This window comes from Astatotilapia calliptera, chromosome 23, assembly GCF_964374335.1.
Source record: "Astatotilapia calliptera chromosome 23, fAstCal68.1, whole genome shotgun sequence".
Lineage (NCBI taxonomy): Eukaryota > Metazoa > Chordata > Actinopteri > Cichliformes > Cichlidae > Astatotilapia > Astatotilapia calliptera.
The window spans coordinates 30,338,477-30,364,249 of NC_137443.1; the positions used below are offsets into that span (position 1 = coordinate 30,338,477).

At 40.5% G+C, this 25,773-nt stretch overlaps 1 protein-coding gene across 3 annotated transcripts in view; it reads left to right on the forward strand.

The window, feature by feature from the left end:
* The window catches only part of ncam2a (neural cell adhesion molecule 2a), a 442,781-nt gene that overhangs the window by 381,770 nt on the left and 35,238 nt on the right, over positions 1-25,773 (forward strand). For all 3 annotated transcript variants that reach the window (XM_080297694.1, XM_080297695.1, XM_026160119.2), the window contains 4 exons: positions 2,491-2,664; positions 9,159-9,278; positions 10,384-10,505; positions 14,555-14,729. In XM_080297694.1, the coding sequence (XP_080153820.1) occupies positions 2,491-2,664; positions 9,159-9,278; positions 10,384-10,505; positions 14,555-14,729 (591 nt within the window). The remainder of the gene's footprint in view (positions 1-2,490; positions 2,665-9,158; positions 9,279-10,383; positions 10,506-14,554; positions 14,730-25,773) is intronic.

Sequence of the window (25,773 nt, forward strand, 5' to 3'; positions counted from 1 at the left end):
CAAAAGTGACCGGAAATTGGCACTCTGGTGGAGTTACTTTGTGTGTGAGAGTGTGTGTTTATAAGTAGTTTTAAACCTTGTGATCCACAAAACAGCATAACAGTAAAAGAACTGACTGCGTTACAGTCAGTGCGGGAGCAGCTGGGGGAGGACTATCCTCCGCCTGGGAGTGCTTTGACACGGATGAGGTGCCCCAGGCAGCACCGCTGCCTGTTGAGAGTAAGAGCGATACGTGTTTTCACGTCAAAAAGTCGTCATAAATAAGTCTCCAGTAATACCAGAAAAAGTCGCCAGATTTGTCGCTAGTCGCTTTTTAGAAAAAAAGTCGCTAAGGGGGTCTGAAAACTCGCTAAATATAGCGACAAAGTCGCTAAATTGGCAACACTGCTTCACACCTCCTCTACTCACCCTGCTCACTCCTCCCCACCCCCAATAACAGCATCCAATACACACTCAACACAAGGCTCCAGCCTGTCTCTCTCAACCACCCAGGTTAGGAGGGAACTGAGGAGGATTAATGCCGAGAAGGCGGTGGGCCCAGATGGCATCAGCTCAAGGGTCGTCAGGTCCTGCGCGGACCAACTGTGTGGGGTGATGGAGCGCATCTTCAACCTGAGCCTGAGGCTGGGGAGAGTCCCACAGCTCTGGAAAACCTCCCGTGTTGTACCAGTGCCAAAGACTTCACGCCCCGAGGACCTCAACAGCTATAGGCCAGTGGCTCTGACATCCCACCTGATGAAGACCCTGGAGCGGCTGGTCCTGGCTCAGCTTCGGCACCTGGTGAGCTCATCACTGGACCCAATTCAGTTTGCCTACCAGCCTGGCATTGGAGCGAATGATGCCGTCATTCACCTCCTACATTGTTCCCTCGCTCACCTGGAGACAGCTGGAAGCACTGTGAGAATCATGTTCTTTGATTTCTCCAGTGCCTTCAACGCTATTCTTCCCTCGGTCCTGAAGGACAAGCTGGAGAACTGTGGAGTGGACCATCACCTCACTACCTGGACTTTGGACTACCTCGCCAACCAACCACAGTATGTGAAAACTCAGGGCCGTGTGTCGGACAGGGTCGTCTGCAGTACGGGGGCCCCACAGGGAACGGTTCTGGCTCCGTTCCTCTTCACCATCTACACTGCAGACTTCTCCCACAACTCCACCCAGTGCTTCCTGCAGAAGTTCTCTGATGACTCTGCAATAGTCGGCCTCATCACTGATGGGGACGACAAGGAGTACACAGGACTGACCCAAGACTTTGTGGACTGGTGCCAGCTGAACTACCTCCACATCAACACCAGTAAAACCAAGGAGCTGGTGGTACACTTCCGCAGGTACAAACATCCTCCACTGAACATCAAAGGTATGGACATTGAGGCTGTGGACTGCTACAGGTACCTTGGTGTTCATCTGAACAACAAACTGGACTGGACTCATAATTCAGAAGCCCTCTACAGGAAAGGGCAGAGCAGGCTGTACCTGCTGATGAGACTCAGGTCGTTTGGAGTGGAGGGCCCACTCCTGAAGACCTTCTATGACTCTGTGGTGGCCTCAGCTATCTTTTACGGTGTGGTCTGCTGGGGTGGCAACATCTCTGCCGGGGACAGGAAGAGACTGAACAGGCTGATCAGAAGGGCCAGCTCTGTTCTAGGATGCCCTCTGGACCCAGTGGAGGTGGTGAGTGGCAGGAGAATGGTGGCTATGCTTTCATCCCTGTTGGACAACATCTTCAGTGGCAGGCTGCGGCACCCACGGTGTGGGACGGAGAGATTTCGCAGGTTTTTCCTCCCCACTTCTGTCAGACTCCACAACAAAGACTCCAACTGATCAAACACACACATCCACACATGTGCAATAACACTAAGTGCAATACTCTTTATCTGACAAAGTTGTATTTTTACTCAGTTGTATTAAGCATTTGTATTCTATTTTTATCCTATTGTATATTTTATTCTATTTATTCTACTGTATATAGTATTTTATTTTATTCTATTCTGTACAGTTGTGTACAGTATTTTATTCTTATTGTATTCTAATTTTTGCTATATAACTTTTGCACTGTCCACTTCCTGCTGTGACAAAACAAATTTCCCACGTGTGGGACTAATAAAGGTTATCTTATCTTATCTTATCTTATCGTGTTTAGACCTATGTTTGTAGTTATAATTCCTCATCAAGTATTCGCTGATTTACTCCTAAATAATAGTTGCATGATGAATGATGTTGATGCATGACAACTGAAAAATTAAAGGTTATATCTGGTGCTTTCAGCCTTACTCAGTCTTTTCCTTTCTCTACACAGTCAGTGCATAAGGCAAAGGAAAAGGTTGTTTTGAATTCATTCCTAAGTTTGTGAAACAGGATTCTGTTTCTGACACCATGCAAGTGGATTAGACAAGGCTTATTTCATAGCAAAACAACACGATTGCAAAGGAAAACAACTACATGGAAATTGTCTGCTTGTTTGTGTCATGCCTTTATTTTTTGTGTTTCCAGTTGCGCCATCGAATCCATACTCAGTTCGTCTGTCAGCTGTCTCCCAGCGCCTAGCGACCGTAACATTTATGAAGCCAGACTCTCATGGAGGCGTTCCCATCAACTACTATCTGGTCCAGTACAAGGAGGTGGGCTCACAGGACTGGAGGGATGTCAAGTCACACAGTGTCCAGAGTAAGTGTAAACTTTATTTTTATCCACAGCTTTCGCTTCCCCCCCCCCTTTTTTTCATGCCAGTTACCTTCCCTAAAAATCGCTGTAATATACACTGACTGAGTGAAATGGGAGAAACATTTATCCGCTGTTAAGTTTGACCCAATTACATATTGTTATTGTGAAGTCTGCTAAAAGCCCTCTTCAACTCTTTTCCATACCCATTTTCATTTTATGGCTCAGGCAGGTTGAATTTTATCAGATCAATGAAAAAGCATGAATCTATTTACATTCTCAGCTTATTTTATGGAAATCTCAAGATTTTTTACCAGAATATACCAGCAAGTTGAAAACACTGTCAACAACTGATTCTTACTCATATTTTCACTATAAGCCTTCTGAGTTTTCTACAGTCTAATGATGTGTAAAATGCTTTCTTATTTTTCAGGTTTCATGTGTTTTTTGCGTTTTTCAGTTTTCTATAATGTCTTTATGGAATAAAAAATCCTGATTTGAAGGGGTTATCTGACTGCACTGAAGTCCATCATTAAGTAAACCCAATTCTTACTTAATTTACAACCTACGTAAAGACTTTCCTAAGAAATTTGTAGTCATAGTTGGTTGTTTCATGTCTTATTTGACAGACCTTTGATGATCATTTTGGCAATCACAGTTGTGTCTAGTATAGAACTGATTATGAAGGACATCTCCTATACAGCAGATTACTAACATGTTAGCATGCTGTTTTACCGTACTTTTCGGACCATAAGGCGCATGGGATTATCCGGTCGTTAAGTGATGACGTGACGAATCCTACTTCCGCGCTAGTGATGTGCGGATCGATCCTGAAATATCGATTCCTCCGATACCAATCATTTATGTTCTAGAATCGATTCTCACATTAAAATATTGATATTTTAGTAATTTAGAGTAAATTTGTAGTTTATCATTAACAGGAACACAGTGGAAAGAAACTATAACCCACCAAGCTGCTTGCCATAAAGCACTTTGTGATTTTTATCTGTGAAATGTGCTATATAAATAAATTTTACTTACTTACTTACTTACTTATAACATTCGGATTGTCTACATTCAAAGGAACTACTTCCTCTTCCGCCTTTCATAGTCATGTGTGAAATACGGCTGTATAAATGTCTGGCCGACCCCTGGCGCGCACTCACAACAATGGCTGAGCGTAATTGTGCGGACGTATTTTACCTCCACAAACAGCTGAGACGTGGTTTGTAATACAGTGGGGCAAAAAAGTATTTAGTCAGCCACCGATTGTGCAAGTTCCCCCACTTAAAATGATGACAGAGGTCAGTAATTTGCACCAGAGGTACACTTCAACTGTGAGAGACAAAATGTGAAAAAAAAATCCATGAATTCACATGGTAGGATTTGTAAAGAATTTATTTGTAAATTAGGGTGGAAAATAAGTATTTGGTCACCTCAAACAAGGAAAATCTCTGGCTCTCACAGACCTGTAACGTCTTCTGTAAGAAGCTTTTCTGTCCCCCACTCGTTACCTGTATGAATGGCACCTGTTTGAACTCATCATCTGTATAAAAGACACCTGTCCACAGCCTCAAACAGTCAGACTCCAAACTCCGTCATGGCCAAGACCAAAGAGCTTTCGAAGGACACCAGGAAAAGTATTGTAGACCTGCACCAGACTGGGAAGAGTGAATCTACAATAGGCAAGCAGCTTGGTGTGAAAAAATCAACTGTGGGAGCAATCATCAGAAAATGGAAGACATACAAGACCACTGATAATCTCCCTCGATCTGGGGCTCCACGCAAGATCTCATCCCGTGGGGTCAAAATGATCATGAGAACGGTGAGCAAAGATCCCAGAACCACACGGGGGGACCTGGTGAATGACCTGCAGAGAGCTGGGACCAAAGTAACAAAGGTCACCATCAGTAACACACTACAACGGCAGGGAATCAAATCCCGCAGTGCCAGACGTGTTCCGCTGCTGAAGCCAGTGCATGTCCAGGCCCGTCTGAAGTTTGCCAGAGAGCACATGGATGATACAGCAGAGGATTGGGAGAATGTCATGTGGTCAGATGAAACCAAAGTAGGACTTTTTGGTATAAACTCAACTCGTCGTGTTTGGAGGAAGAAGAATACTGAGTTGCATCCCAAGAACACCATACCTACTGTGAAGCATGGGGGTGGAAACATCATGCTATGGGGCTGTTTTTCTGCCAAGGGGACAGGACGACTGCTCCGTGTTAAGGACAGAATGAATGGGGCCATGTATCGTGAGATTTTGAGCCAAAGCCTCCTTCCATCAGTGAGAACTTTGAAGATGAAACGAGGCTGGGTCTTCCAACATGACAATGATCCAAAACACACCGCCCGGGCAACAAAGGAGTGGCTCCGTAAGAAGCATTTGAAAGTCCTGGAGTGGCCTAGCCAGTCTCCAGACCTCAACCCCATAGAAAATCTGTGGCGGGAGTTGAAAGTCCGTGTTGCTCGGCGACAGCCCAAAACATCACTGCTCTCGAGAAGATCTGCATGGAGGAATGGGCCAAAATACCAGCTACTGTGTGTGCAAACCTGGTAAAGACCTATAGTAAACGTTTGACCTCTGTTATTGCCAACAAAGGTTATGTTACAAAGTATTGAGTTGTATTTTTGTTATTGACCAAATACTTATTTTCCACCCTGATTTACCAATAAATTCTTTACAAATCCTACCATGTGAATTCATGGATTGTTTTTTCACATTCTGTCTCTCACAGTTGAAGTGTACCTCTGGCGCAAATTACTGACCTCTGTCATCATTTTAGGTGGGGGAACTTGCACAATCGGTGGCTGACTAAATACTTTTTTGCCCCATTGTACATGTGGCAAAAAAGTGTTCCAAGAGTGAGGTGTTGTGGCCATACTAGGGAGACATTCAAAAGGGCTGTTTGGGGGGGGGGGGGGGGGGGTACGGTACTTCTAAACGAAGTAACAGGAACCAGGAAGGTAGAATTGGATTTATATACCACCTTTCTAGTCTTCACACACTTTACACTAGAGGCCGGAGTTTATTTCTATGCAAGTGCTTTATGTCTAAATCCAACACCTACATGTATGTTTTGGAATTACTGTGTCAACGTCTCTCAAGTGCCATAGATGTAGAATAAATAGAGTGGCACGATATTCTCTCCCCTCAGAGAACCTGGGTTACAATGTAACCAATCAAGCTCAGGTTGAAGCTTCAAATCCAGACTTCACAAACAATTAAAGGACTCAGGGTCTTTTATATATAGTCAGTGAGTAAATATGAGGGATCCACACAACAGTTAAGTTATTCTCACTGTTTTAAAGATGAGTACATAAATATTAAATTATCTAAATAATACATTAAAAAACAGAAATGTAAATAATTTACTGTGAAAGCATTGTCAACTTAATCTAGTTGATAAACTAATCAATAAACTCAAATAATTAAATGACCTCCTCAAACTCGGTTGAATATAAAGAAAGCTGTTTCTTTTCTTTTCCCACATTAAATACATGAAAAACATTCACATAGATTATATACTATTGACCCTTAAGTAATTACTGCTATTTACCAGTTCCACTTTGATAAAGCACATGAACTTCAAGATAGAAATGTTCTATCTTCTATTCATAGTTTCAAACTTAGTTATCAGACTGTGAAGATTATGCTTCAACACACCAGATTATCCTATCTAGTTTAAATCAATATTTCTCTCTGTCTACCTCACATACACCAACTAACACCTCATGCAATACGGTCTCCAAGTTTCCACCGTATTGCATGAGCTGCCATGTGCTCCTTCAAAGCCTTGGCTCTGAGATGTTGTTGGGTCATGAAGAAACTCAAACACGTCATGGGGAGAGCGCCAGAATCTGTCTGAGCTGAAAGATCGCATTCCTCCTCTTCCTATGCTTTATGACTGCAAATTGATTTCTGAGCCTGTTGGTGAAAAGTACACCATGAGGTGAAGGATGGATGGATAGATGGATGGATGGAATATGAAAGCCAGAGGACGAATGGTCGGGTGATAAGCGGGCCTGACAAACCTGAAGGGCTTATCACTAATATCCCCTCATTTCAGAGTCAATTACAGTATGGAGATGCAGTGAGGTGAATACTAAATAGGAACTAGCACTTCAGCAGTGAACTTAAAAATACATACATCCCATATAGGCATATATAAGCAGATAGTGTAGAAGAACAAAGGAACAATGCACAAGATTGTCAATTTAACATAGATAAATTTAGCTCTGTATGCAAAAGCAGAAATATTAAAGTGAGCCAGACTAATTACAAGCCACACCAAGTGTCGTCATATAATCATAGAAGCCATTTCAGATAACCTCAGCAAAAAATCCTTACACAATAAACCCTTCCATATAATGAGACGCCTGGCCTCGTTTCATTTGAATGCTTCTGCCCAAATTGAAATGTCCGCTTACAGCCTGGAATGAACCTAGCACGGCTGCAAATTGCAGAATTTGTTTTCAGTTCCAGGACTAAAGAACTGCAAAAGCACCTATTACCATTCAAGTATTTAATTTGTGCAGACTAACAAAAACAACAACTTTCACTCAAGCTCATTACACTACACACTCTCTCCCAGATTTTTTGAGTTGTGACGGTTATGTAAATGGGCTCAAGTGACTGTAGAATTTAAATAGGAATCTGTAATGTGGTCTGATAATGAGATTGCCTGTTTTCTTCAATATTAGATGTAATTTAAAGTACGAACGTGACGCATTGCACAATTCTCCGAGTTACTATCGTATTAATATTCTATCTGATATTTTACTGTGGTTTCATTAGAGTCAGAGGCACATGTACTCTTCCACTACAGTGTTTGCTATGACTTTGTTGAAGGTGAGTTTCTAAATCTTCTTATGTTTTTCATTATTGATCATTTAGCAGAGTCAAGCGGTTGCTCCCTTGTATTTTAGAACCACAGTTAAAGCTTTTAGTCTTGGAACAAATGACCTAAGATAGATAGAAAATCTAACTTTCATTGCATGCATCTAGCTCTCTATATTTCACAGACTAAGCAATAATAATGCATTTAAGTCAATATAAAGAAAAAAACAAGTGCAATAGATTAATTTAAACGGTTGTAAGTATGGTGGTAGAAGTTTCATAATGTCGGGGTTTAATTCCTGGCTTTTCTAGTCTTCATGTCAAAGAGTCCTTGGGCAAGATGCTGAACCACACAGACACTTTAAAAGGCTTTCAAACGTGACTTTGCATGTAGTTTATAGCGTAAAAAGTTCTATGACTGTTCAGTAAGGCCAGAAAACTGCAGTATCAGTACTAGTCTAATTAATGCCCTTCTTAATGTAGATGCTTTTGGACTGCAGGAACTTTTTCATACTTCTATTAACTCTTTGAACGGTTGATTGCGCCCTCCTTTTTTCCTATGTCTGTGCTTCAGGATCTATTATCTACTGTACTTCATACAACTCAATCTTAAGGTCTCTTGTTTCAGCTAACCTTGAGAGACCTGAGTGTTACAGTGATTGGTCCAGCTGTAAATGTACAGTAAATTGTCAGAAGTATGAATTCATCAATGGCCACCACCATTAAAAAAAAGTGCAAACAGCTATTATGTTGACCCTTCTAGAACAAAACAGAGAGAAATGAACCAGCAGTGAAGTCCAAACTGTATTGCGCCTACATGATATGTTGCAAATACAGTGTGATTGTAGCTCATCAGGGGGAAATATAAAAATCCTTGCACAAAATTCCCTTCAGCTTGCTACTCGGTATCCGCTACAGCGAAGCAATCTGGTGCGAAAATGAAGAGGTTGAAATAGGATTATGAGAAAATACGGGACAACAGCAAGAGCCCATGTTTCACTACCAACCACTGGCTGGCAATTACATTAGTTCAGAGTTCCTATTAATAGTGTCAGTGAAAACAACAACAATAACAAAAGATGAATGCCAGGTAGTTCTTGGTAGTGGGGAGGGAGTTATCATCAGTTACCTTCTCTACAGGAAGTCTCTAGAAGTGTTTGGGATTCATGTGCTCAAGAGTGTGTAATACCTTCCTTTAAAAGTCCACAATTTTTAAAAGTGTGCACCATTATTCCCATCATACCAACTATCTCTATTATAAAAGCCTGCTTTGCCAACCTGTAATTGTAGGTGTAACTGTCTAAACTAGTTAGTTTTAACAGGTCAATAAAGCATTGAACATATTTCAGTCAGACAAGTGAGATTTTGAATAATTTATTAGCAGCAGAATATAGCTATTAAAGTTTGGGATCTACACTTCCTGCAAATAAATTGGGGAAGTCATATAGGCACAGGAGCCTACAGGTGGATACTAGTTGGAGAGGTCTAAACAGCAGGCAGCAGGCTGCCATTTCCCCTTTTTTCCTTGTCTTCCAATGACACTGGAAACCCTCTGAAAAATAACCAGCTCCCTTTCTTAATGACTTGCTTTGCTATCTGCATGATGGATGGTCACCACTTGCTTCCAAGTGACACGATGTCTGTTCCTGTGTCTCTGCAGCCACAGTTGTGCTGACAGGACTGGAGCCCAACACAACATACGAGGTTCGAGTGGCAGCTGTCAACGGAAAGGGCCAGGGCGACTTCAGCCACACGGAAACCTTCCAGACCTTACCCATCCGTAAGTCCGCTTACTTATTCAAATCTGAATCAGTGACGTATGCATATGTGGTCAAAAGTTTACATCCACTGGTCATGGGCATGAGTGGTCAAATTTCCAGCAAGAATTACACCAGAGACTTGTTGATGGCTACAAAAAGCATCTTGTTGAAGTACAACTTGCTAGAAAATTCCCCCAAAAAACAAACGTGTAAAGCACACCCAGTTAGTAAGTTATTAAAGATGTATGCTGTACAATCACTCTACCCTGGAAAAAGAACACTTCAAAGAGGTCATTAAAAGTCCAAATATACCATGACATTCATGCCCATGAGGAGTATATGTACATTTCTGACCACAACGTATGGAATGAAATAATATATTATTAATATATAATAGTTTGATAGCAGTTATACTGGGTTAATTGTTAGCTACTGGCATATATCAGCTGTTAGGATTAGAAAATACAGATGAAATAAAACATCTGTGGAAACTATAGATCATAATAAAGCCACGTGACTGGAATGCAAACATTCTTCAGGAATCTATTCAAGGCACCAGCACCTTAGTGAAATGAAGCCTATTTGCAATCCTCTGCAGCCTTGCCATGTTTCTATCAGAGACGGCTTCCTGCTCCTGTTTCTCTGATATGAATTCAGATTATTTGGGCTTGGAAATAGATCCTGTCAAATTTGTGTCTTGATGTAAAACTGCTGCATTAAAAATTATGCACTGCAGGGGTTTACGGTAAGCATTTTATTTATTCTAGCAATCTGGCACGGCGGGATTGCAGTAAATCCAGGCAAGGCCACAGGAAAAGTGTTTCCATCCTTAATAATATACAGCAGTGCAGCTTCCGAGAATGAATGTTAGAAAGAAGACCCAATTAGCAAAATACAGTGAATAATAAAAACCTGGAGTCAACATTAATTATAGCCAGGCAATGGGAGTTACCTTGTAATATGAATTTAATTCAGCTTTAAACCTTCTTTCTCCTTGTACTGCATCCTTATCTCATATGTCACGTTGCCACCTGCCCCCCTCCTTGGGAATGCACATTCCAACACACACATACTCACACAAAGACATTGTTTTACATCTCAGCCTCTGCCTCATGTCTTCCTCAGGAGAGCCGAGTCCGCCAGCAGTCCATGGGCAGAGGGACATGGGCAGGGCCTACAGGCTGGGGCTGGTCAAGCAGGACGACGGAGGGATGCCCATTGTGGAGTATATAGTCAAGTACAAGACTGTGAGTGATTTATTACAGTTAAACACAGCTGCTGCCTTCAAGTTTCTCATGACAGCCCCACTATATCGAGCCTATATAAGTGGCAAGTCCAGTTTGATACATTAATACCTTCATTAATGTATCCCTGCTCCGGTCACTCCCATCCACATTTAATGCGCAAGGTAAATAAACGCAGGCACATTTAACACAGGTAGAAGGTTCACATTTTGTACTTGTTTTGTAAAAAAAAAAAAAAGGAAAAATCTTTCTTAACCTTTTTTTTGAGAAAGGATGACTGAAATGCTGCTGCAATTTTAAACCTTCATTTACTGGCCTCCATTTGTATTTCTGTATCATTAATCAGCTGGAAGCACAAAGTTTAAATTGTAGTAGGCTGCTTTTAAGGGTGTTTTTCATGTCATGTCAATGCATTTGAAAGTTTTAGTGAGTCATTTCACTGCCTTTTTGTCCTCGTTGTGAAATGGTCACATTAAATCAACGGCACTACTCATTTGTCACTCGTCCATTTTTCCATCCTTAGGTCAGCAGTTTACCTCCCAATTGCTACCTTTCCAGGTAGCAAATTACACATGCTTGTTGCTTTTTGGAGAGAAACCTGAAAGGACACAGTGAAAACTGAAATACAAAGAAAGTACCATTTTATGCCCGCTTAGTGAATTACAGTAGTGCAAAAACTCTTGAGCCACCTCATTTTGCTAGGAAAATGGGGGAAAAGAGTGAAAGGATGTACTGAAATGTGCAAATATATATGGAAATACAGTATATAAGGCAAAAACAGCATTTGTACAATTCTAATGAGCTTGGAAGTGAATATTTGGTGTGACCACCTTTACTCTTCAGCACAGTCTGAACTCTCTTAGGCAGCTTTCTTGTCATTTCTTCAGGAAAGTAGTCTTCAGGAATAGTTTTCCAGGCTTCTTGAAGGACATTCAAAGCTCTTCTTTGGATGTTTCTGCCTTTTGTTCTGTTCTCTGTCAACATGATCCCACACTGCTTCAATAATCTTGAGGTCTGGGCTCTGGGGAGGTCAATCCATGACTGATAGGATTCCACTGTTTGTTTTTCTATGAATGTTATGAATGTTCTAAGATTGAAAAGAAAAGTGACTGGACTTCTTTAAGTTTTTCAAAACTGGATTATAGATGGCAAACAGTTGGTGCTGTAGACCACCCCTCTGTTCAAAGATGGTCGTTCACAGTGAACATAGATGGCTTCTTTTACTCCTCTTTGAAACCATCTGTCTTCTCCGTCCAAAATGTGAACATTGGTATCCTCGAAAGAATGACCTTTGTCCTTTAGATGCCTACGTACAGCTGAGTCTTGTCCTGTCGAGGTGGCCCTTCTATGTTGTGCCATGCATTTATGAAGTGGCTGTTTGGTTTCTCCGATGTAAATGTAAATGTAAAATCATTCCTGGCTGTTGATTTTCGACATGATTTTCAGATACTGTTCATCTTTTTTTTTAACAACACCATGTTGAGATATGACAAGTTTTCAGCTAATAGCTCGTTGGGATCACTTTGTTGTTGCAAAATACTATTTCATGCCTGTCTCACACTGTGTAGTCTTTGGCATTTTCATAGATTCATCTAAAGAAATGGGAACAAATAATGTGTTTTTGTGGCAGGCTGCTAGTAACAAACTGACAACTTAGTTATTTTCTTTTTACTACGTTGTCTGTTATGTGTAGACACTAGTTCATCCTTTGAGTTGGGGGCCTTTTTATGCTTCAGAGTCCAGTAACTTTAATCTGATTTGGCATAGAGAACCTGTAGTGATTGGTAACACTGTTTTCTGCTGCTACACTTTTTAAGTAGATTTCACTTGTTCAATCAATGTATTTTTGTTGTCACTGAGGCTTTTTTAAACAATAAACCCATCACAGTTGGCAGATTTTAGAAACTATTTTCAAAATCAAGAAAAATGAGAGCAACAAATTCAGCAGAAGTCAGTGTTTTCTAATAGTTCCAAGTATGTCTTTTTTTTTTGACAGTCATTAGATGGCACACGATACTGGGAATGCCTTTTCCCTCCACTGGAGTGTGTGTGACTCTCTAGTTTGACATGTTGTGACTGAGTTTACTAGATGATGCTTCTTGAGTATCTTTTTTTCAGCCCCTGTTTCACTCACTTGTTCTAAATGGGGGTACACACGTGAGCAAGTAGTTGATATTGTGTGTGTGTGTGTGTGTGTGTGTGTGTGTGTGTGTGTGTGTGTGTGTGTGTGTGTGTGTGTGTGTGTGTTAAAATGCAAAAAGCAGCTTAAACTCACAAGATAAGAGGAGCGACTGAGTTGAGGCCAGGAAGCAGAATAGATGGCACTCGCACAAAAACTCTCCACAGGACTAAGTGGATTTAGGCTGGTCCAAATCTCCTATCTCCCCAGTGCTAATGTGTCCAAGCAGGCATTTCTCTGTCTCATTGAGAAAGCGGCAGAGATTTAAAATAATAAAACCATGCTGCTGAAAAGAGGGTCAGGGAGTCTCAATGAGGCTTTTGGAGGCCGAAAAGGATGCCAGTGAAGATGTTTCACACCCCACTAATCTAATGCCCCTGTCTGGCGTCAGGAACACACAAACTGCTTCACTGTGGATGGAACAGAGAGCCTGAAAGCAGACAGCATTTCAGTAGGGATCGCTTTAGGCAGAAGATTCTTATTTTTATCTGCGGGCATTTATAATTGGAGGTATTGACTCTATTCTGCTACCTCACTGACATCAGACATGACATTGCTGACCCTCATGAAGATTCACCCTGAAAATGTGTGTTTTTGAGTCAACATAAAAGAGATCTTTGCTGATATTTTAAGTATCATCATTTCTTGATTGGAGCCAGACTTTGTTTGTTGTTGTGTTTTGATAAATCCAAACTTGAAATTTTAGGAATGTCGTTGTCAAAATGTACAGAGTAGGTCAGGGGAGAGGTACTAGAGTGCGTATCTATACCGATCTGTAGAACACGGTGGAGGCTCTGTCATGTTCAGGATCTGCTCTCTCAGTTTATGAGGTGGCCATAGAACAGGTTCTCCTAGTTTGAAAGTTAGTGGTTTGCGCTTTGCTTGCTCCAGCCTCCAGTCTGAATGCCTTGCAGAAAATACTGAACCGTCCAATGCGTTCATGGTTGAGTGAATGTGTGTGAAAGTTAGATAGAAGGCACTTAGGTATTACAAAAAGTAACTGTGTGAATGAGTGTTAATTTGTGAATGAGGCATGTTGTATAAAAGCTTTTGAGTGTTTAAGTAGAGTACAAAAGCACTATATAAGAGCTAGTCCATTTATCAATTCTGCCAGTGGTTTGGGAATCTTATCGAAATAGATGGAGTTGCGAATGCAGAAAAGTACAGGGATAGAAGTGGGTTGCAAAGCAGCTTGTAGATTTAGTTGCAAAGTAGCTTAAATGGCAAGCCCTACAGTAGAAGGGACCCGATCCATTGGTTGATGTGAGTTGGCATGGAGATCAGCTGATCTGCTGGGATTGCTACACAGTTTTTGCACAGACTCGTTAGTCAGGATTTTACAATTCAGATGAAATGTTACATATTTTTAAGTCCTGCACCTTGACTTTTGTAAAATCCCGTTTTTAATGGTTCTCAAACTCAGGGAGGAAAAAATTGCCAAGGAGGTGAGACTAATAAGCACACAGTACAGTTAGCATGCTTTCAGCGCCACGCTCTCAGACTGACTCTTCAGTTTCCAGTGCTTTGTTTGCAGTTGGTTTCTTTATGAAGGCTCGGGAAGGAGTAGAGACAAAAGGCTGAGGCCACAAAGAGAACTGTGTGATACCGATGACAGGCTCAGGATTACTGTTTCTTTATACCTATTCAAACACATCTGTGGGGGCGTTTCACAACCGAGCCTGATTGTAGTAACTCTCAAAACTCCCAGATTAAAAACACAAAGGGTAAATTGCTGTTTATCAAATACAACAACACTTTCGCTGATTGCCTTTGATTCAAAGTGAAACATAGAGCTTTGATTAAAACCAGGTAATAAGGGTGTCTTTTGATACTCTTTATCTTTCTATCCCTCTCTTACCCCTCCCTCCGCCAGGATAAAGAGGAACAGTGGATGACCAAGCTCGTTCCAGGTGCGAAGGACCATGCCTTGCTGCACCCGCTCCAGTGGAACACGAGATATGAAGTGGAAATCACAGCGCGCAACGTGAAAGGCCTGTCGGAGCCCACCTTCTATCAGTTCTTCATGCCACAGAAACCTGACATTACAGGTAAAAGCATGATAGAGGAAAACTTCAGCTTGTAATTTGCCCTTTTTTAACATTTCCACTTTCTCATAGATGCCTTTTTGAGTTGCTCTTAAATGCCTTTTGAAAGTCCCCAAAGAACACTTTTGAACTTGTTGTGTTAAGTGGTGGGTCAGTCGTGCCACTAGAAGGAGCGCTGACGATAACAAAAGCAGGAGAGCAAGATGTTCCAGTCAAGATAAAGCGAGCCTGAAAACGCAGCAGGCCTTGTTGCCGCTTTGCTTTCTGGACAAATGATGCTGCTGTCATCTCAGAAATAGTGCCCTGGCCTCTCCGGCAACAGATTTCTCTCTGTATGATTGTCGAATGGGGTTTAAATCCCACAGAGAAGCACTTTACTCCGAAGTTTTTTAAAGGCGCGTTGAAAAGCTGAGAATTTTTCCTCTGTGAAAAGCCAAAATGTCCTTAGTTTGACAGCCGATTGTCTACATTTGGCCAGTTTTTTGAAGGCATAAGAAAAAGTGAGCAAACAAAACAACTAACTGGAGAGTTTGGAGAACAGATATTAAGTGTTAGAGCAATACTCCACAAAGTGAAAGAAGCTGTAAAGGATGAACTATTCAAACTAGTAATCTCTAACAGGATCATGCTCCCAAAATATATTGTACTCGGATAGCGATTTCCATTATCAGGATCACGTTTTCAAACGATTAAGGGAAGAGTGTTTTGTTTTTTTACAGGAAGCTTGAGCAGCAGCCTTGACTTCAGTGCATTAGTGCAGTCCCCTTTAAAACTGCTTCAGGGCTTGTGCACACCAGTGCTTAGTCGAGACCACAGGTTTTCAAGCTGAGAGACAAGACGCACACAGTTGCATGAGGTGAAAGGGACAGGTGGATGTCGGTGTCCCAAAAACAGAAAGACTATAAATGTGGCCCATTTAGCGACACAGTCAGCAGTTCCAGTGTTCACAGTGATCGCTGGGACAGCATTGGACAGTATCTTTTCTATACAAATGCTGTTGAAATAATAATGAAGTAGTTTGCTTATAGTATTCCTTTTGAGTCTTTATAGATGAAAATAAGAAAAAGATGTCTTTCACTTTGTTTTCACAATGCTTCGCCTTGGAGTAACCCATCTGCTTCTGTCTGCCTACCTGAGGCTAGTGCTACATACGCTGAAGTCCTGATGGGGAAAAGAGAGTTGTTTTCTGCCTGTGAAACTTGAGCCATGCTGCTAAAAACATGGTAATATGATGGAGCAGTAAAAGTGGATGAAACTTGGATGTGGAAAGCACCTGTGGTTAAATTCGTTTCAACTTAGGTTTGTTTAGAAAGCACCAATTAGGAGCAGAGTTGCCTCAAGGGGCTTTATATTCTAGGGTAAAGACACTAGAATATTAGAAAGGCAGCACAAAAGACACATAGACAATATAGGAAAAAGCCAGAGTTTCATAATTACTAATGATTAAAATGATTAATGGTGTATAAACCAATGGAGAGTGAGAAGAAGTGAGTGAAGAAGTGTTCAGTGCAGCATGGGAAGCTCAAAGCAGCCTAGGCTTAATGCAGCATAACTAAGGAGAGGTTCAGGATCATATCATCCAACGCTAACTATAAGCTTTATTAAAAAAGGAAAGTTTTAAGCCTAATCTTAGAGTAGAGATGTCTGTCTCCCAAATCCATAATGGGAGCTGGTTGCACAGGAGAGAGGCCTGAAAGTTGAAGCCTCCCATTATACTTTTAGAAACTCTAGAAGCCAAGATGAAAAACATATGATTTGTCTTTCTAGTCTCTGTCAGTAGTCTCACTTACACATTTGAATCAACTGAAAGCTGTTCTGGGAGCTTTCAGAGCCACCTGATAATAATGAATTACAGTAGTCAAATCTAACTTTTTTTTTTAGGATCTAATCTCAGAAAATGAACAACAACAATTCTGCTTAGAAATCATTGGAAAGAAGTCCAGAACATGTCAGTCTCATGTGTTTGGACATTCTATTCAAATGTCCCTGGATAAAATGCAAGCAGGAACTAAGGGAAAATTTAACATATTTAATGTTGTTCCAATTACTGGCCAAAAAAAGAACCTAAAATGTAAGGGATGTAAATATTTCCCAACATTATAAACTGAGCGGTGGTTATAAAGCAAATGGCCAAAACAAAATTTCTTGTAATGATGGCATATCAAAAAATAGCATTTGGAGAATAGTCAGCAATCTAACTGTAGATTGTAGCCACTCATCATGCAAAAATGCCAAGTATTTTCTGCTTTAAGATTTGTCACCGTAAAGAATGTGCCTTGTATTATTGTATTTGCCCTTTTGGCCAAACATGTCAAGATGCTAATATTGTTGCTTTTTGTTTTTATCAGAATTATATTTTTTGACTGTTCTTATTTATGCTTTCACCTCAAGGTTCTTGTAAATGTATCACCGTTCTCCTGTTCAGGTACTCTGACTGTCGGCATCCTTGCTAGGGCTTCATTCTCGTCTGCTCTAATAAACAGCACAAGTATTACAATCACACCACGGTTCGCTTCAAAGAAACCCAGCAGAGCACGAGTGAAAATACCCTCAGGCTGTACTTTTCTTCTCTAAAATATCATTCTTTTCTTCTTGTTTTTTCTCGCTGTTTATCTTATGGTCCTCCTGTGGTGCTGCTTTGCAATTCTGCTGAAATTCATTGAGAATGGAGCGCAGATGGAACGTCTCTAGTCGAGCTCGCTTCTCATTTGAAAGAGCGACACGCACACGGTTACATAAGCCAATATACAGACACAGATAACTTCTTCAGCTCTTGGTCTTGGGTATTCTTATGTTGAGACTGCGCTGTTCTGCTGCATAACAGTGTATGTGCTTGTTTCTCTCCTGATAGTTTGACTTGAGCCTTCTTGTTTTTTTGTTCGGGGAGGGCAAAAAAAGCTAGAAAATTCTAAAGACAAAGATGGTTACAGCTACTGCAGCATCTTCTGTGTAGTATTCATTTAGATTTTTTTTCTTTTTGTTTGTTCTAGGTTTATCTTTAGAAATAAATAATTATCTTTTGATTGGAAAATTGTTATGATTTACTGCTAGTGTTGACTAGCAAGTTGAGCTAGCTTCTATGACTGTGACTGTTTCTTAATTGTGATACTATTATTGTATGATACACACTATGCAAGTACACTATGTAGAGTACTTGTATAACATGTGAATTTAGTGAGAGTAGTGCTGTCTTAAACTGAACACAGCAAAATGCTCACTCGAAGTAACAGCTGCAATTTTGACCAACTATTTTGCTAGCTGTAGTATGTTTTTAACATATGCAACTTAACCCTTTAAGACCTACCATAGAACCAAGTCCGCCAGAGCTTATATTATATTTTTACATGTTGTGGAGCCATTTTTTGGAGCATTTCAAGTTGCTATACATCAATACAACCATTATAGCCCAAATTTTAATAATGTCTGCATTAAGTGCATAGTAATTACATACATTGCAAAAAAGGGGCGACCGTAGCTCAGGGGGTTGGGAATCGCATCTGTAACCGGAAGGTCGCCAGTTCGATCCCTGGGCTCTCTGTCCTGGTCGTTGTGTCCTTGGGCAAAACACTTTACCCTACCGCCTACTGGTGTTGGCCAGAGGGGCCAATGGCGCGATATGGCAGCCTCACCTCTGTCAGTCTGCCCCAGGGCAGCTGTGGCTACAACTGTAGCTTGCCTCCACCAGTGTATGAATGTGAGAGTGAATGAATAGTGGTATTGTAAGGTGCTTTGGGTGCCTTGAAAAGCGCTATATAAATCCAATCCATTATTATAAAGTCCACTATTTAGATTGAGAAAAGTTTATATAATTATTTAGCCTTGTTGTGCAAACAAGCCTGCATAACTTAATAAATGTAGAATTTGAAAAATAACAAACCTAAAAAGAAACACTAGGTACGAGATACATGAGTATGACTATGATACGGTGATACTTTTGGTAAACAACCATTTGACTAACATCTGTCTCACCTGCTCTTGTTCCACCTCTGTTCTGTCGTCATTCTCTCTCTCCCTCTCTGTTCCTCTCTCTCCCTCTTTGTGCTGACAATCAAGCCAAACACCAACATCATCAAATATACAGTTGAAACCAGATATTTACAAACTCTTCAGGTAAAAACACAAACACTTTTTTAATTGTAACATCAAATCAGACTAAATGTTTATTTTTTTTTTAGATTGATAAATATAAAAAACATATTTGTTAACTTTAAGAGTAAAGAGAGAAACTATCAATTGTAAATGGCACCAAATTGTATTCAAAATTGAGCCACACTTATGGAGCTCCACAATTCTTTTCCTGGTGTTTTGGTTGACATCTCTTGATTTTCCCATGTCAAAGAAACAGGCTCTGTGTTTTGCCTTATATGGATCCACAGGTGTTACGTCCCCTGGCTAGTCTAGGGGGTTGAATGGACGAACATAAAGGTGGATAGTGAAGGAGGAGCCAAGATGATAACTTTAAAAGGTTTATTTAATGCTGGTGATGAGATTTGGGTTCAGACTGAGGTATAACTTCAGGGAGAGCCAAGGCCAACGTAACAAACAAAACATCCCAGATGTAAAAATAAAAGAAACTTACCTAACTCCAAAGAAAACAAAATACACAACCTATAACCATAACCTACCTAACAACACATAAACAGGAGAAAACGGGATGTCAAAACAAAAGGCAGCTCTCCCCTACAAGCAGTCTGAACATGAAAACAATGCACATACAAATCACAAAGGCATGCAAGCCTGTACAGGTATGGCAACCAAAATGGCCAGAGGGCACAGAAGCACAGCTCCACAGGCCTTAAGTAGTGCTCTGCTGATTAACAATTAGCCGGACTCTGAGCAGCATCCAATCAGGACAGAGGAGGTGGAGCCTAGACAAAACAAAGAGTTAGGCTGTATCCCAATACAGGGTCTGCAGCCTTAAAGTACGCAGTCTCAACGATCCTCAAGGGCCGCGTACTTAAAGACCGCTAAGGCCGGAAGTGCGAGGCTTGTGAAATGGGACGGTCTAGCCTCCGTTGCGCTGCCCAAGTTGCCTAGCAACCATGATACTAACAGCTGGAAATGTTTCATACAGCTTTGTTTGACAGAAATGAAGGAGAAAATCATTTGTTCATTTGTTTGTTTGTTTCTACATGAGCTTTGATCATTCTCTGTAAGATGAAGGTCAGCTATTAACGCGTATATTTTAAAGTAAAGGCTTTAAAACCAAGTTAGTACAAACGTCACTAATGTCACATAACTTTGCCGACATGTGGCCAACAGTAATGTTTTAATGTTCTTCGTTATTAAACATTTGCACATAAATAAGTGACATAATATTCAGTACTTACTTAAAGTTTACTCTTCGGGCGCCCCTCATCCGCCGTTTTTTTTCGGCAAAATTATCCACACCCACCGCCGCGCTATGCATTCTGGGATATATTGGGCCATGAAGCCACGTCCTTAAAATTCAGGGAAATGAAGGACGCATTTGAGGGCCGCATTTCGAGCAGCCTTCGAATTGGGACAGCCTTCGTCGCGTCGCTGTGACGTAATCGGCCTTAAAATGCGGTCTTTAAGGCTGCAGACCCTGAATTGGGATACAGCCATGGACTCTACTAACCTATCAGAAGCTTCTTCAGCTCAGAATGGAATCGTCTGGAGTTTTCTTATTAATTAACAATAAACTTAGTGTATATGTACTCCTAAATTTGATGAAAGTGAAAAGAGAGACAGCTCTCTCTCTCTCTCTCTCTTTATTCTGACATTTAACTAATTCAAAAGATATTTCAATATTTATTTATCCAAAACAAAACAGGTTTACTCTAAATTGATGTTGTACAGTAAAAAAATGTTCTTGTGTTTTCCATAAAGTGTATGTAAGTATCTGGTTTAAACTGTGAATATACTGCTGTGTATTGAAATTCCTCCTATTTGCATTGAAATATACTGAACAACATACAAAGCATAATATCTAAAATAACATTTTCCATATTGCACTACCATAGTTTTTTCTTTGAAAGAAGCCCCTTATGTCCATTCTTGTATATCAGTACATTACTATGGGCTCAAAATGTGGTCATAATTATTTTGTACTTGTAAATCAGGATTTGTATGTGTGAAAAGAATTTGTGTGTGCATAAAAAAGATTTGTGTGTGGACTTGGCCAAAAAAAAAAAAAAAAACCCTGCAAGTTACAAGTACGAACTTTGACCCTATTTTTCTTCCTTTCATCTGATTGGTCAATGTCATGTCAATCACAAATGTAACAATCCAATCAGAGAACAGATGGGGTTGGCTGTCGGAGGGGTGCTTTTTTTGAACTGCAGGTCTTTGAAGGGAATAAATGCCCTTTTACATGAAAAACCCAGCGTTTTCCTTCATCACCACGAAGGAAAACAGTCTGTGGTCGTCTGAGTTTGGTGGTTTCTGTGTCACAGGTCTACGTGTTTAATACAGGGACTTCCACAGCCTTTTCGACAGCGCTGCGGACCGCGGGGGGGGCGGCGACGACGACAGTGTTTTGGAAATGACAGTCTTCATTACAAAGCTTTCTTCGTTATGAATTAGCATACATGTTTTTATTGAACATTTGAAGAACTAGCAAAAAAAACAAACTCTTGTAGAGGACATAAAGTCAGAGATAGAAACGACAAGCAGCAGGTGCATCTAGTACAGGTAGCTGCAGCACTTCCTGCATCCGATGTGAAAGGACTTTTATGCTGCGCACTGTGACTCACAGCAATGGTCCCGGGTCAGCCCTGACTTTGTGTTAAACTAATCCTAAAGTAATAATGGTATTTCTAACCACTGATATAACACAGATTTATCCTTTCAACAGCTGCTGAAAGTTAGGGGACCTAGCTGCTATCGGATATTTATATAGAGATCCTCCAGCTTCAAACTGTATCACCCTTCAAGGACCTGCAGTTCAAAAAAGCGCCCCTCCGACAGCCAAACCCATCTGTTCTCTGATTGGATTGTTACATTTGTGATTGACATGGCATTGACCAATCAGGTTAAAGGAAGAAAAATAGGGTCAAAATTCGTACTTGTAACTTGCAGGGTTTTTTTTGGCTAAGTCCACACACAAATGTTTTTTACGCACACACAAATTCTTTTTACACATACAAATGTTTTTTTACGCACACACAAATCTTTTTTTACACATAAAAATCCCGATTTACAAGTACAAAACTGATTTACAAGTACAAAACTGATTTACAAGTACAAAATATATATGACCACATTTTGAGCCCATACATTACTGAAACTGATTTATTTAGCCGTGGAGGGTAACAACTGAAAATATGAAATAAACACACATGTAAGCTAAGACTCTCTAAAGCAGACCTTCCCAAAGTGTGGGGCCCGCCCCCTAGGGGGGGGCGCAGAGCCATTGCGGGGGGGGTGCGGCATGAAAAGGAAAAAAAAAACAAAAAACCAACGCTTGGACACTGCTAGCACTGGGCGCCTACAGAAACGCAAAGCAGGAGATGAAGCATCGCTGAATATGTTTCCAAACCAACTTCATTCTAAGCCAAAGACTAGAAAATACGGTGAAGCATATCTTCCCTTTGGTTTCACCTGCACAAGTGCCGAGGTAGGTCTCCCCTGCAAAACTGGTTTTCCCTTTGTCAGGAGCAGCACTGGGCTCTCCAAATCATGGACAAACAGTATCCCACATTCTTAATTTTTAGTTCACAAACACTTGTTGTAATGATTAATTACTCCTGACATTTTGGAGATGTTAGCTCTTTATACAGTAAAGTTACAGTGGGATACAAATAATATGAGGCTGATCCTGCCACGATTTGTTCCCCCTGTCTAAATCACGGACAAACAGTATCCTACAGCTGTTTATGTTTTTAAACCCATTTTGGTTTTAAAATCTCAGTTTTCGGTGATTCGAAACGCTGTTTACGTGTCGACGAAACAGCTGTGTTTTCAAAAATACCCGTGTAGGTGTGGACGTAGCGTAAAAGAGTTAGTAGTTTATTTTCTTACTACTTGCAGATTACTTGTATTTGCTTAATTGTTTTCTAAATGTTTGAGGTGTGAAATAAACCGCAATGGAGCAAAATATGGGTGTGTGTGATTGGAGGACGTGTTGGTGCGTGCGTGTGCGCGGGGGGGGGGGACATTTTTCTGTAAAACAAAGGGGGCCCAACGAAAAAAGTTTGGGAACCACTGCTCTAAAGCAGCGGTCCCCAACCCCCGGGCCTCGGACCAGTATCGGTCCGTAAGTCGTTTGGTACCGGGCCGCGAGAGTTGAGGCTCAGGTGTGAAATGTATGGTTTTCTGGGTTTTTATCAGTTTTCAGCGTTATTTTGTTATCGTTTTTATCGTTTACTCGGTTTTCCTTGGTCTTTTCACGTGTGTTATGAATAAATTTTCTTTTTTTCGGTTACAAACCTTTGACAAACCTTTGACAACACATAAATTAAATTTTCCTGAAAGGGAATAGGAACATTGAACACACATAATCACAAAACAATGCCACAAGTCTGTTAGCCTAACGTTATTGTTTAAAAACATTACTACTTTTAGCTAGCTAAAACTCTAGCTTTTAGCTAACTAGAGTGTTTTGTTTTACTAAATCCTCCACAGTTTGTTAAACATGCACTTATGCAAATGCACACATGCACAGTAAAGCAAAAATATCTTTGAAGTGTATAACATGCAACATGGATACACTTTGAAGCTGGAATATATGTGAAGCGATACAGAAACATAAAAATGTTTTTTCTTTCATTGATCCCATGCAGGCGTACAGACCCCAATTTCACATGTGATTTAAAAGGAAAAAAAAAAATCAAAGGACGGCTGCTTCAGTGTTGTTTTGCTTTCTTCTCGGAGCCTTTTACCGCATCCATTTGTGCTATTTTGGATGTTTGCCTCTGTCATTATTGCACTGGCTAAATAGCCTGTAAGAGTGTGGGCTTCTTTTCAAACAGCAAACAAGACAAGGGAAACGGCAAGCTTAAGGCGGGTCACTTCGATTGGCTGTCCTATCTTGTTAGGTGCATCGTGGGAAAGAGCCTGGGAGAGAGAAGAGGGTGAAATTGGGAAAAAACACTTTTCCTCCTAATGTGTTTGTTTGAAAGAATAAGTCGGCTGAGCTTTCCATCTACGAAGGCAATAAAGGGGCTTACAGTAGACACAGAGGGTAGGAAGCTGTCGTGTCCCGCAGCAAGGACGGAGCAGGATTTTCACAGAGAACTCAGTCATTTATCAAACATTGTCTCTTGGTTATATTTCACAGGACACTCTAATTACTCCCATTTCTAAACCACTGACCCAGTCCAGCTGATAGCTTGGGTGTATCTGTTTTAAGGTTTAACTTTCATTGACCAAAAGCATCTTGATACTTCCGGACAAAATCATATTGATTTGATCATACAGCTTTAGCAAAGAAAAAGGGAAAGACTCCACCTTTACATTCTCTGCTTCAGTGACTTAAAGTAGACATAAAGAAGTCCATCTATCCCAATGAACAATATTAGAAGTGAAATCTCTCCTAGTCTCAGTTGCGGGCCATCTTTCTAATTGTTGTGTTTATTTCTTTTTTTTCCCCCAAAACAGAAAATAGGGTCAGGCTATATCGGTACTTTCTATCTCCCAGTAGCCATTCTCTCCTCAGTTCTCTCTTGGTGTGTTATGCAGCTACTGTATTCAGTAGGTGTTTTCTTTTTTTCCTCCTCATCCATCTGCTTTCTCCATCCTATTTTAGTTTGTAAAAGGCTGAATAACCTTCTTCACGTCCTGCTTACAGAGAATTCTTTAAGAAAAACACCATTGATTGCAACACTTTTCAATTTACTCCCTTTCCTTTCCATCTTTTTATTTTATTTTAGTTTTTTCTTTCAAACGAAAATATTTTTTTTCACCTTCTCAACCACTAAGCTGTCCTTCTTCCCTACCCAGTTACAACATTGTCTCTCTAACACCAGTTTGTATTTATTTATTCTTTTATTGGCTTGTCAACCAAACTGCTTTCTTGGTGGAGAGATTTTTTGCAGTCTCCTTTTTCAAATGCATTTAGACGTTTGCACAATGGCTTGAAAGCAGCGCGAAAACAGTTGAATAGTGAAAATCACTGATTGAAAGCTTCTGATCCCAGTCATGTTTCTGTTGGTCAACTTGGGAATGAGAAAAGGCTGGATTTTGGAATTGCTACATTAATGCATAATTTCTGTTCAATCTAAGCTCAAGCTCCAGCTTTAAAACTCACTGCTCAGTAAACGCGACCATAAGATAAGATATGATAACTCTTTTTATTTCATTGCACAGTCACAATTAGTACAGTAGTACAGTGAAATTGGAAAACTGTCCCACATGTTTCCCATGTTATTTTATAGGCACGTTGTCCCACATGTCTATAAAATAACATAAAATAAAATCCTAAAAACAAAAAGCATAACTGTACCCAAGTTATGCTGTCAGAAGCAACTCCTTCTGGTTCCTGTTCCCTTAAAGCTAGCTTTCTTTTGATTGGCTGCCCTTCAAAATCAAAAGAATTGAACACAGCTCCACTTGCGCTCACAGCCAGACCTGTGTACCTGCGATCACCATGTAAACGATTTCCGCATTTGTCAGAACACAGAGCCAAGAGTAGAAACAAAATATCCAGAATTGTTTTTAGAGAAGTCTAAAGTCTGAGCTTTTAGATCATGGATCATGGAGTCAACCACAAACTCCTCTGTATACCAAAGTATTCTAGAGTGAAATGTGGGACCATCTGTCCAGCAACTAAACTTGGCTAAAGACTGGTCAAGAAACAGGACAATGATCCCAAACACAGCAGCAAATCAGACGAAATCATGACTAAAACAAGAAAAAAGATTCAAGGTGTTGCAATGACGCAAAATCCAGATTTTAATCTGATCGATGCTAATTTAGGCCCTTAAGAGAGCTGTGCATAAAAAAGTGTGCACAAACTTTAATGAACTGCAGCAACACTGTATCACAGAATGAGACTAAAGTCCTGCACAACAATATGAGAGACTAATAAAGTCACTAAGAAAATGATTACTTCAAGTGATTGCTGCTAAAGGTGGTTCTGCAA